General features: G+C 42.1%; 1 protein-coding gene across 2 annotated transcripts in view; it reads left to right on the top strand.

Moving 5' to 3' along the window:
- mettl27 (methyltransferase like 27) overlaps positions 1 to 12,915 on the top strand; it is a 50,084-nt gene extending 37,169 nt beyond the window's left edge. Inside the window, exons 5-6 of one of the 2 annotated variants that reach the window (XM_034178185.1) lie at positions 5,808 to 5,900; positions 12,587 to 12,915. In XM_034178185.1, the coding sequence (XP_034034076.1) occupies positions 5,808 to 5,900; positions 12,587 to 12,804 (311 nt within the window). In that variant the 3' untranslated portion in view covers positions 12,805 to 12,915. Of the gene's footprint in view, positions 1 to 5,804; positions 5,901 to 12,586 lie in introns of both variants that reach the window. The other variant, XM_034178184.1, reaches the window with a different exon arrangement.
- Positions 12,916 to 13,682: the final 767 nt, after the last annotated feature.

Raw genomic sequence — 13,682 nt, 5'->3', positions numbered from 1 at the left:
CCAGAGGGTTTTGAACATGTGCATTACACTCGGGGCCGCCGGTCGATTTTGACCAACTGTGTGGACTCTTGCAGATGGCTGTCAGAACGTTTTGGAACTGAAACCCGACACTTTTCGGATGTGCGCCAATTTGTCATTCTGGCGCCATTCTGCGTGATTCTGGCTATGTGTGACAGGGGTATTACAGCCGCATGCAACAATCTTCATCATGCACATCAATCATGTGGCCAAAGCACATTAAGTATATGAATAACATTGTTTTAATCACCTGCCTCTTGCCCACCCCCTCCACCTGTGTGATCCTGAACTGGAATAAGCAGGTTTAGCAAATGAATGAATGTTTTCTGTACATCATGTGAATCATTTCTCAGTACATACTGAGCTCACTGACAGCTATAAAGGTTGAGAGGGTGCACAAGTTATTTTTTTTCTCATCATGTGTTTTTCCAGCACAGCTGTCTGAACAAATGAACAGTGATTATTTCATATACAAAAGGTCCATAAGTATTTGGACAGTGATTTCTCAGGGGGGTTAACAAAAATATTACTTTCCCTGTTGAGGAATTACAGCCATTTCCAAGTCACTAAATACAGTGGGGTAAAAAAGTATTTAGTCAGTCCTTGATTGTGCAAGTTCTCCTACTTAGAAAGATGAGAGAGGTCTGTAATTTTCATCATAAATACACTTCAACTATGAGAGACAAAATGAGAATAAAAATCCAGGAAATCACATTGTAGGATTTTAAAGAATTTATTTGTAAATTATTGTGGAAAATAAGTATTTGGTTAAGAACAAAATTTCAACTCAATACTTTGCAACATAATCTTTGTTGACAATGACAGAGGTCAAACGTTTCCTTTAAGTCTTCACCAGGTTTGGACACACTGTAGCTGGTATTTTGGCCCATTCCTCCATGCAGATCTCTAGAGCAGTGATGTTTTGGGGCTGTCGCTGGGCAACACGGACTTTCAACTCCCTCCACAAATTTTCTATGGGGTTGAGGTCTGGAGACTGGCTTGGCCACTCCTGGACCTTGAAATGCTTTTTACGGAGCCACTCCTTCGTTGCCCGTGCGGTGTGTTTGGGATCATTGTCATGCTGGAAGACCCAGCCATGTTGCATTTTCAATGCTCTCACTGATGGAAGGAGGTTTTGGCTTAAAATCTCATGATACTTGGCCCTGTTCATTCTTTCCTTAATACGGCTCAGTTGGCCTGTCCACTTTGCAGAAAAACAGCCCCAAAGCATGATGTTTCCACCCCCATGCTTCACAGTAGATATGGTGTTCTTGGAATACAACTCAGCATTCTTCTTCCTCCAAACACGAAGAGTTGAGTTTTTACCAAAATGTTCTATTTTGGTTTCATCTGACCACATGATATTCTCCCAATCCTCTTCTGGATCATCCATATGCTCTCTGGCAAACTTCAGATGGGCCTGGACATGTACTGGCTTAAGCAGGGGGACACGCCTGGCACTGCAGTATTTGAGTCCCTCTCTGCGTAGTGTGTAGCCTTTGTTACTTTGGTCCCAGCTCTCTGCAGGTCATTCATCAGGTCCCTCCGTGTAGTTGTAGGATTTTTGCTTACTGTTCTCATGATCATTTTGCGTGGAGCCCCAGATCGAGTGAGATTATCAATGGTCTTGTATGTCTTCCATTTTCTTACAACTGCTCCCACAGTTGATTTATTCACACCAACATGCTTGACTATTGTAGATTCACTCTTCCCAGCCTGGTGCACATCCGCAATTTTCTTCCTGGTGTCCTTCAACAGGTCTTTGGTCTTCTTGGCCATGGTTGAGTTTGGAGTCTGACTGTTTGAGGCTGTGGATAGGTGTCTTTTATACAGATAAGTTCCCACAGATGCCATTAATAAAGGTAACAGGTAGAGGACAGAAGAGCTTCTTAAAGAACAAGTTAGAGGTCTGTGAGAGCCAGAAATCTTGCTTGTTTGTGGGTGACCAAATACTTATTTTCCACCATAATTTACAAATTAATTCTTTAAAAATCCTACAATGTGATTTCCTGGAATTTGTTTTCTCATTTTCTCTCTCATAATTGAAGTGTACCTATGATGAAAATTACAGACCTCTCTCATCTTTCTAAGTAGGAGAACTTGCACAGTCAGGGACTGACTAAATACTTTTTGCCCCACTGTAAGTGTTTTACTTTATTTCCAACAAAAATGAAGCTAGACAAATGGTATAGTACTGCATGGTAAATCTTAAAACTGAGTGACCATGAAAGAAGGAGACTTGTGAGGGAAACCACCAAGACAACCATAGGAATTCTGAAAAAAGTTACAGTTGTATGTAAAAGTTTGGGCACCCCTAATAATTTTCATGATTTTCCTTTATAGATCATTCATTGTCTGGATCAGAAATTTCAGTGAAATATATCATATAGCAGATGAACACATTGATATTTGAGAAGTGAAATGACGTTTCTAGGATTTACATAAAGTGTACAATAATTATTTAAACAAAATTAGGCAGGTGCATAAATTTGGGCACCCTTGTCATTTTATTGATTTGAATACATTTAGCACTAATTATTGGATCACACAATTGGTTTGGTAAGCTCACTGACACTTGTCCTTCTTACACAGGCGAATCCAATCATGAGAAAGGGTATTTAAGATGGCCATTTGCAAATGTTTCCCCACTTTGCATCTCTTCTAATGTTGGCGACATGGGAGCCTCTAAACTACTCTCAAATGACCTGAAAATGTGATTGTTCAACATCATGGTTTAGGGGAAGGATACAGAAAGCTATCTCAGAGATTTCAGCTGTCAGTGTCCACTGTGAGCAACATAGTGAGGAAATGGAAGACTGCAGGCACAGTACTAGTTAAGGTCTGAAGTGGCAGGCCAAGAAAAATCTCAGATAAGCTGAAGCGAAGGATGGTGAGAACTATACAGTGCATTTTGCACAAGGAGATGCTGTATGGGAGAGTAATGCAGAGGAAGCCTTTTCTGTGTACACGCCACAAACAGAGTCGCTTGAGGTATGCTAAAGCACATTTAGAAAAGCCAGCCTCATTTTGGAATAAGGTGCTGTGGACTGATGAAACTAAAATTGAGTTATTTGAACATAAGGGGCGGTATGCATGGCAGAAAAAGAACACAGCATTCCAAGAAAAACACTTGCTACGTACAGTAAAATTTGGAGGTGGTTCCATAATCCTGTGGGGCTGTGGGACCAGTGCAGGTACTGGGAAGCTTCTTAAAGTTGAGGGTCACATGGATTCCAGTCAATAGCAGCAGATTCTTGAGAACAATGTTCATGAATCAGTGACAAAGTTGAAGTTGCACCGGGGCTGGATCTTTCAACAAGACAACGGCCTTAAACACTGCTCAAAATCTACTAAGGCATTCATGCAGAGGAACAAGTACAATGTTCTGGAATGGCCATCTCAGTCCCCAGACCTGAATATTATTGAAAATCTGTGGTGTGATTTTTAAGTAGGTTGTCCATGCTTGGAAACCAACAAACCTGACTGAACTGGAGATGTTTTGGGACGAATGGCCCAAAATACCTTCAACCAGAATCCAGACTCTCATTAGAAGCTATAGGAAGCGTTTAGAGACTGTTATTTCTGCAAAAGGAGTATCTACTAAATATTGATGTATTTTTCTGTTAGGGTGCCAAAATTTATGCACCTGCCTAATTTTGTTTCAAGAATTATTGGACACTTTCTGTAAATCCTATAAACTTCATTTCACTTCTCAAATATCGCTGTGTTTGTCTGCTATATGATATGTTTAACTGAAATTGCTGATCCAAACAACCAGTGATTTATAAAGGAAAATCACGGAAGTCATCATGGGTGCCCAAACGTTTACATACAACTGTATAGGCTTCTGTGGCTGTGACTCAAGAAACTGTGTGGAGTGTAAGGGCCCCTTCACACATAGCATGAACAAGGCAGAATGGCGCACGGAGGAATCACATGCCATTCGTGAAAAATCAGAGCTGCCTCGTACACCTGTTGCCATAACCATTCATGCACACCAGCGGCCTAAAGACAGAGAGTGACCTGCGAGTGCCCATCCAATCTCTTTCTCAGCAGGTGTCGGCCAAATTCCAGGTGCCACACACGAACATCTAATACCACTCGCGGAGCACTTAGGAAATGTGGTGCCATTTGCGCAGCCAGCACGAAAACAGAGAACAGGCGACCACTTTCAAGCTGGCTGTGAAATTTGTGCAAGTGCCCCACGAGTGTGGTGTTGCCGGGCAAAACACGTGGCATGCCCACCCTCCCCCCGCAACACATGTGGCGTGCATGTCTTTCATGACCCCCCCCCCCCCCCCCCCCGCAACACATGTGGCATGCTTATGTTTTGCGCCCCCCTCTCAACACATGTGGTGTGCGGGGGGGGGGGGGGCACACCTGCATGAAACGCTGATGTGTATACATGTATGCACAGACATGATCACATGAGGGCCGACCAGACACGTCTGAACGCACACAGAACAGCAAGGCGCCTCTCAGCTGATCACCACACACTTACAGCTGGACATGATGGCTCAGTGCACACGACGTGTAACATTACAAGCACAGAGACCACAGCCGGGATAGGTATCTAAATAATTATGACAATAACTACATACACAATTACTTAACAAATAACTAAAACATTAATCACAGAGCAAAGAACAGGAGAGTGACACTATGTTCTGTGGGATGATCGAAAAAGTGGACGTGTCCACGCGAGCCACCACTGTTCAGATCTCTGGACCTGGACGTCACAGCTGGAGAGCACCTGCCATGTTCTGAAGGACATGACATGACAACACTATGCCGTGCGGCGTGTGCTTACTGTCCTCACGAAGAAATACATAAAAACATATCGCATTTGCAGCAGGCTGGAGCGGCTGCTCAGCCAGCACATCGGCAGGCTGTTCCATGTGAAAAGCTGGTGATCTGAATGTCACGTTACCCACGTGAGCTCTGGTCCACATGACGAGGTATCTCTCCTCCGGCGTGCCACTCGCTGGACACGCACTCCACTCCCTAGACACGCGCCGCTTGCTGGAGATGCGCATGGGGCCGGCTGGACACGCGGGGCCAGCAGATGTGGACATGATAAGTGCGCACTGCTTCATTCATGTCATTTCATGACTGTACGTCTGTGACCATGGGTCATCTACAGAGGAACAGAAGGTTCATAGTTGTATTGTCCGCTCAGTAAGATGGATTAAATATATTTCGGTGTTTTTTTATGGTGTGGGGTTTTTATTTTTTTTCTCCACTGCAGAGGCACGATGTGGTGCAACACGTTCCAGCTGCTCGCACTGTATTCGTGCACACACGAGTGTGCATGAAACAGTCACCGGTGTATCGTGCACGCCTGTCCAACCGTGTGTCCCCCCCGACATCAGGTCGTTGTTTTCAGTGTTCGCTAATTTGGGCTGTTTCGCCGTGATTTTTACCTATCCATGCTATGTGTGAAGGGGCTCTAACTTTTGTTTGTTGCATAGCCAGTCACAGCTTCATGAACGAGTGAGACAGAGAAGGATTTTCATACAAGAACATGGATCAACTATAGCCTTGAGTCTCTCATTTGCCTTCTGTTAAATTGTGGCTGAAATTTCACATTGTTGTCTGTGCCATTCGCCAATGAAACTATATAACTGGTTATTTATTTCACCTGCATTGCGGTGATGTATATACACAAATTTAAACAATTGTGTCGCTATCCAAATAATTATGGACCTGACTCTATGTTGGTATGAAATGGAACTCCCACAGTCTGATTATTAACATTTCTTCGTGTCTCTCTCCACCGTTTTGCACAGGCACCTTTGATGTGGTTGTAATTGTTGGCACCCTGAGTGTGGGTCAGGTTCCAGTTGGTGTAGTCAGAGACTTGTGCAAGGCTGCCAAACCAGGTGACCATATCGTTTGGTTCACTGATGTCCAAAATGTTACATATGAACCCATAATATGTCCTAAGGATGAAATTATAACAAATATATATCTACATACATTTGAGTACAGATTTTCAAATGAATGCATGTGCACATGCATATAATAAATATTGAATCATATATTAACTGGTACATTAATCATATTCCTTAATGCAGTGGTTCTCAATCTTTCTCAATCTTCGGAATTAAAATAATTAAATTCACCTCAATTTATTTATATAGCGCCAAATCACAAGATGGTTGCCCCATGGCACTTCACAAGTATATAAGGTCTAACCATATCCACCTCCTGAGCAAGAACATTGGCAACAGTGGTGGAAAAAACCCCTGGAAGAATTAAAATGTTGGAAGAAACTAGGCTACCATAGAGCGATTTGCACATCTTGACTCACCCGCTGCATTGTGGGATCTTTGTTACAACACACCAGCTCAAAATAGCAGAAAGCAGTATGGATTATGATGATTTAGATCAGTTTAAACTGAGGTTGATGGCTTAAAGCATTTTTACATTTGTCATGGACTGCCTGTCACATCCAGCAATCTCTGTCCAGCTGTAAAGAAGAATTGATTAATTACTCTCACATACACCACATCGGTCCAGAATCTGCAGTGCGTTTTGACCGAGGTGGAGGACAGAGAAGTTGTCAAAATGACTGCATGTCCTTGCAAAATAGAGTGTAGATACCTGACTGTTTGGGTCAGGTTCAGGCAAATATTTTGAAATGATATTCACACTGGGTCAGGTTCGGTCACGTCAGCACAAAGTACATTTTTATTTTTATTTGTCTTGGTAGATCATTCATAGGTTTTAGTGTGGCAGAAGCAGGCCTAGTATGTATCAAGACAAAGATATCATTCTATCATTACAAAGCTAATAATGATTTATTATAAACCCGAATGGACTAATTTCAGAATACAGTGCATCATTAGCGGTCGCGAAAAGAAAGGCACATCTGGTGTCAACATTGGCAACGGATCTCGCACCAAGTTCATGATGACATCATGAAAAGTGGTTTGATCTATTAGTTTGAGATTCCGGCATGGAATGTGTTGGGGGTTATGGTTAGGGTTAAAAATAGGGACTGAAACTTGATTGTGTCACGAAAATATGACGCATTTTGTGATGATATAACAAAAAAAAGCTTGAGGCTGGGCTGCAACATTGACAGTCTGGACTCTGCCTCATGCTTACGTCACGCCAGATGTATAGCAACTGTGCTGTTTAACTGCTGCGGCTCGTGCATACGCAGCGGACAAAATATGTATTGAACATGTCACCATTTTTCTCAGTAAATATATTTCTAAAGGTCCTACCGCCATGAAATTTTCACCAGATGTCGGTAACAACCCAAGTAATCCACACATACAAAGAAACCAAAACAAATAAGTAGAGACATTGAGTTATGTGTAATAAGATGGAATGACATCAGGAAAATGTATTGAACATGTTTACTGAAATTTAATACTTTGTACAAAAGCCTTTGTTGGTAATGACAATTTCAAGGCACCTTCTGTATGGAGAAACTAGTCACATGCATTGCTCAGGTGTGATTTTGGCCCAAACAGTCTTCAAATCTTGATGGTTCTGTGGGCCTCTTCTATGAACTATGATCTTTAGTTCTCTCCATAGATTTTTCTACTGGATTCCAGTCAGGTGATTGGCTGGACCATTCAGGTGGCTTTATTTTCATTCTCTGAAACCAATTGAGAATTTCCTTGGCTGTGTGTTTGAGATCATTGTCTTGCTGAAATGTCCACCCTTGTTTCATCTTCATCATCTTGGTAGATTTTTATCAAGAAAGTCGTTTGCACTGTTGCAGCACAGTGAGAAGGTCATCAGTTTGATTCCCATCTGTGGTCTTTCTGTGTGAAGTTTGCGTGTTCTCCCTGTGTTTGCGTGAGTTTTCTCTGGGTGCTCCGGCTTCCTCCCACATCCAAAGACACGCAGGTTAGGTGGATTGGATACTTTAAATTGTCCATAGGTGTGCGTGTGGGTGTGGATGTGTTTGTTTGTCTATATGTGGCATTGCGACAGACTGGTGTCCTGTCCAGGGTGTATCCCACCTCACGCTCTGACTGCTGGGATAGGCTCCAGCTCCCCATGACCCTTAATTGGAGTAAGCGGTTGAAGATGAGTAAGTGTCTTGGTACATTTTTCCATTCATCCTTCCTTCAATTATATATTTGCCAGTGCTGTATGCTGAAAAACAGCCCCACACCATGATATTCCCACCTCCTAACTTCACTGTTGGTATGGCATTTTGGGGTAATGTGCAGTGAACATGGTGTGTTTTATGGCATCCACAGAGTTTAATTTTGGTCTCATCTGACCAGACTATATTCGCCCAGTATTTCACAGGCTTGTCTAAGTGTTGTGCAGCAAACCTTTAAACAAGCATCAACATGTTTTTTTTTTCTTCAGGAATGGAGTCTTGCGTGGTGAGCGTGCTTGCAGGCCATGGTGCATTACTTACTGTTTTATTTGAAACAATTGTTTGGTTGCTCTCCATAAGTGGTCATTGGCTCTTGGAAAACTCTTCTAATAATTTTTTTCACTCCTCTGTCAGAAACCTTGCGAGGAGCACCTGGTCATGGCCAGTTTATGGTGAAATGATTTTCTTTTCACTTCTGGATTACGGCCCACAGTGCTCACTGGAGCATTCAGAAATTTAGAAATCCTTCTGTAACCAATGACACCAGTATGTTGTGCAGCAATAAGGTTGTGGTTGTAAAGATCTTGTTAAAGCTCTTTGCTTTTGCATATCATAAGATGTTTCTTGTGTGACACCTTGGTAATAAGACACCTTTTTATAGGCCATCAGTTGAGACTTAATTTGCACTGACAAGGGGCAGGACTGCTTTCTAACTACCAATAGATTTCAGCTGGTGTCTTGGCATTCCATGCATTTTTGAACCTCCCTTTCTTCATGTGTTCAGTACCTTTTTCTTTTTCTTTTTTTTTTTACTTTTTTCACATTACTACACATAACTTAATATAATATCTGCTTTCCTTTGAAAATTTAAAAGGAATGTTTATCAGAAAACCATGATTGGTCACTTTTGAGAGCACACTGCTTTTCTGCATGATGTCATCATCCCAGAATGGCCTTTATTATTATTTTTTTCCCCCGTCTGCATATATAGTAATGGTAAATGCCACACTGGCAGAACCATTTATGAACATTAATACATATATATATGGGGATCAAATATATATAGGGGATCAAATACTTACTTGCAGCAGTAACATACAAATAAATTATTTAGAAAATCATACATTGTGATTTCTGGATTTTTTTTTTTTTAGATTATGTCTCTCACAGTGGACATGCACCTAAGATGAAAATTTCAGACCCCTCCATGATTTCTAAGTGGGAGAACTTGCAAAATTGCAGGGTGTTCAAATACTTATTTTCCTTACTGTATATATATATATATATATACACCATGGTCAGTGAGAATTCCATGTCTAACTGGCGTGCATTATTTTCGTGTATACGTACACATATTTCGGCGAGTTTAGTCACTGTAATATCACGCAGCTCTGGTTGTCACCATAGCAACGCGCAAATCAGTTGGTGCAGATCAGCTGTGTTTTGACACGTGAATGACAAAACAATAAAACATAGATTTCCAAGTGAATATTAATATTTTTGGCCAAAGAGGAGGAGAGCAAGCGAGAAGAACAGCAAAAGCAATGGCACAAAGATTTAACATCGGTCGAACTGGACAAGATTGAAGACGGGAAAGAAGAAGAGAACACGAAAAAAGTTAGCTTAAATAAATATTTGTGTTCTCACTGTGTGGGACCATGGTATAAGTGGATTAAACAACTCGCTTCGCGTCGTGGTGTTTTAAACTCCGCGTTGTGCATTTAAACCATAACCGTATAATGCACAGCTTCTTGTTGTTTAATCCTTACACACACACACACACACACACACACACACACACACACACACACACATATACGAGGTCTGTCCATAAAGTATAGGTCCTTTTTATTTTTTTCAAAAACTATATGGATTTCATTCATATGTTTGTACATCAGACATGCTTGAACCCTCGTGCGCATGCGTGAGTTTTGCCACGCCTGTCGGTGACGTCATTCGCCTGTGAGCACGCCTTGTGGCAGGTGTGGTCCAGCCCCCTCGTTGGAATTCCTTTGTCTGAGAAGTTGCTGAGAGACTGGCGCTTTGTTTGATCAAAATTTTTTCAAAACCTGTGAGGCACATCGAAGTGGACACGGTTCGAAAAATTCAGCTGGTTTTCAGTGAAAATTTTAACGGCTGATGAGAGATTTTGAAGTGATTCTGTAGCTTTAAGGACTTCCCACGGGGCGGGACGTCGCGCAGTGCTCCCAGGCGCCGTCGTCAGCCTGTTTCAAGCTGAAAACCTCCACATTTAAGCCTCTGTTGACCCGGGATGTCGTGAGAGAACAGAGAAGTTTCAGAAGAAGTCAGTTTCAGCATTTTATCCGGATATTCCACTGTTAAAGGAGATTTTTTTAATGAAAGACGTGCGGGCGGATTCGCACGTCGGCTTGCAGCCGGCGCAACACAGCGCAACAGGAAAAACACCTCCGTTGGAAGCCTTAAGGACAAGTTGGAACATGCCCAACTGTTAAACAATTTCTCAGATACTCACTCCACTGAAAACCATCAAAAGCCGCCTGGATTTTACAAATGGTTATCAACACGGAGGTGTTTTTCCTGTGGCGGCGCATCGCGGCCATGTGGCCACGGGCTACGTGCGTAGGATGGAAGAAATTAAACATGTTTAATTTTCTTCGGCGTACAGCACAGCATGGAGCCTTCACATGAGTACACGCAGCGCCGTGTGGACACAATGAAAGTGATCCACCAAGACAAAAAAAACAAAAAACAAAACACTAATAATAATGTTAAATGACTCTGTTTTTGAGCCGCACCACACCATGCAGTAGAGAACAAAGCACACTTCCACAGAGGCAGAAAATAGCACTGAACTGGTTTAATAGCAGCATGGCACACGCGACTGTGTGCACACATTAAAACGTGAACACACGCAGCTGCAAGTATGATTGAACACTGAAAAAGGCTGAGTATGCGTGTATTTTGGGCGTATTTAAATGAAACACAATGCCGCAATGAGCAGCTCTACGAATACGCCACAGGGGCTTAAGACACGGTAGATTGGATATCCTAACAGGCTATTTCATGGAACATCAACAAATGTAGGAAAAACTGTGTGCTGTCATTCTCACTTTGGAAATGTGTAAATGATGGTGTACGAGGTCTGTTAGAAAAGTAACGGACCTTTTTATTTTTTGCAAAAACTATATGGATTTGAATCATGTGTGATTGCATCAGCCAAGCTTGAACCTTCTTGCGCATGCGTGAGTTTTTTCACGCCTGTCAGTTGCGTCATTCGCCTGTGAGCACGCCTTGTGGGAGGAGTGGTCCAGCCCCCTCGGCGGATTTTCATTGTCAGGAAATTGGCTGATCGACTGCCACTTTGCTTCATCAAATTTTTTTCAGAAAGTGTGAGAGACAGCCAAGTGGAAACCATTTGGAAAATTCAGATGGCTTTCGGTGAAGATCTTATGGGGATCACACAGATTAAGGACAATTACAACGGGATTAAAGACGACCCACAGCGGCGGATGGCGCGCCGCGCACCGAGCAGCGTTCGACAAAAACTCCTGTAACAGTGGAATGTGCCGTTCATTTCCAAAGTAAACGCTTTGTTGATCCGGGACGTCGTCTGACAACCACAGAAATGGCAGAAGAGTTTGACATCAGCACTTTTTCGGCATGAAAAGACATGCGGGGGATTTCGCGTGTCGGGACGGAGGCGCAGGGCACAGAACAAAAAGCAACACCGTGATGAAGCCTCACAGGACATGTCCAGCTCAACCACAATTTCTCGGATAGTCACACGACTGAAAAGCCACCGAAAGCCGTCTGAATTTTCCGAATGGTGCAAGAGCTGGGCATGTTAGGGCTTGTCCTGTGAGACCAACACGGAGGTGCTTCGTCCCACGCCATGAGCGGCTCCGTGGCGAATTTCTCCGCTCCTCTTTCCATTACAAAAACTCCTGTAACAGTGGAATGTGCTGAAAAAGTGCTATGTCCAGCTGTCTTGCCATTTCTCTGGTAGTCAGACGACGTCCCGGATCAACAAAGCGTTCACTTTGGAAATGATCTAGTCGTTTGAGCCTGTCGATCGCCGCTCGGTGCGCGGTGCGCCATCCATCGCTGTGGGCCGTCTTTAATCCAGTTGTAATTGCCCTTAATCTGTGTGATCCCCATAAGATCTTCACCGAAAGCCATCTGAATTTTCCAAATGGTTTCCACTTGGCTGTCTCTCACACTTTCTGAAAAAAATTTGATGAAGCAAGCGGCAGTCGATCAGCCAATTTCCTGACAATGAAAATCCACCGAGGGGGCTGGACCACTCCTCCCACAAGGCGTGCTCACAGGCGAATGACGCAACCGACAGGCGTGAAAAAACTCACACATGCGCACGAAGGTTCAAGCTTGGCTGATGCAATCACACATGATTCAAATCCATATATTTTTTGCAAAAAATAAAAGGTCCGTTACTATTTGTTCAAAACATGAGTCACGTCTCTTTGTTGATCAAATATTATCTGTTTCTTCTAGGAGGCTATATTTGTATGACAACAAGGAAAAATCGTGACAATCTGGAATATAAAACAGCCTTGGAGCGCGAGTTGAAACAAATGGAGGATGAAGGGTTGTGGAGCTGTGTAACTGTCAATGAAGTGGATGACTGGGAGAGAGGAGTAACAGAATATGAGAAGGGTTATATCCCTGGTGCTGTGTACCTCTACAGGACCAGCGATGGTCCCAAAATATGAAGGAAGATCATCGAAAATTTTAAATACCTTACTCTACGTTTCCAACTTTTTTTTTGTAGTGAGGTAGATGGTCGTAGATTCGATTATTTGTCTGTTTGATGTTCAATTCTGTGAAGATGCAGACAATAAATAAAGATACATTTGGAACTTACAACTTATGAATGTAATTTTCTTTAAAATTTAGACGTACAGCTTTCTGTGCTTGTTTTCTTTTTCTGGTTTTATTTATTGCCACAAATATGATGATTACTGAGAAAACATAAAACTCTTGCAAAACTCATATTTCAGTGTTCTCAAACATCTTTCTTTCCTTATTTGTTCAGTTCTGTTGGGGATAAATTAGAACCAGCTGCAGACGATGGATTGTATAGTTTGAAAAAGTTGATATAGAACTAGAACACAACGCTCGTAGAGCACAAACCTCTGCCAATACTAGTTTTCAATTACACAAATTTTTACCTTGAAACAAATTTCAAAGTTGAAATCCTGAGTCACTTTTCATAACCTAAATTTGATGTAATTGAATGTCAGGAATATGTTTTTAGTTCATGCACTTGAATCAAAAAAAATTTTGTGGTCTTGTCACAGTTTTTATTTAAACTTTCTGAATTTCTGAATTCTTTTTCAGATAATTTTCACAGAACATTGGTTATCTCAGCTATGCAAAATTTTTCATTGCTTTTTGGCACTTGGTTTGTGACTGATAACTGGAAGAGAGACAAACAGGCATAAAATTGGAACCTCCATCCAATTTTGGTGGTGTAGGTAAATCCATAACAGCAAAATGAGAGTGATTGAGGCACTTTTAATTGAGATATAATCCAAAATGTACCAATGCACCAAATGGGCTTTTAAATTCAAATGTCCACAAAATCCAC

Source organism: Thalassophryne amazonica, chromosome 9, assembly GCF_902500255.1.
Source record: "Thalassophryne amazonica chromosome 9, fThaAma1.1, whole genome shotgun sequence".
Classification (NCBI taxonomy): domain Eukaryota; kingdom Metazoa; phylum Chordata; class Actinopteri; order Batrachoidiformes; family Batrachoididae; genus Thalassophryne; species Thalassophryne amazonica.
The sequence above is the reverse complement of the archived record's forward strand: the minus strand, read 5'-3'. Positions and strand labels throughout refer to the sequence as shown.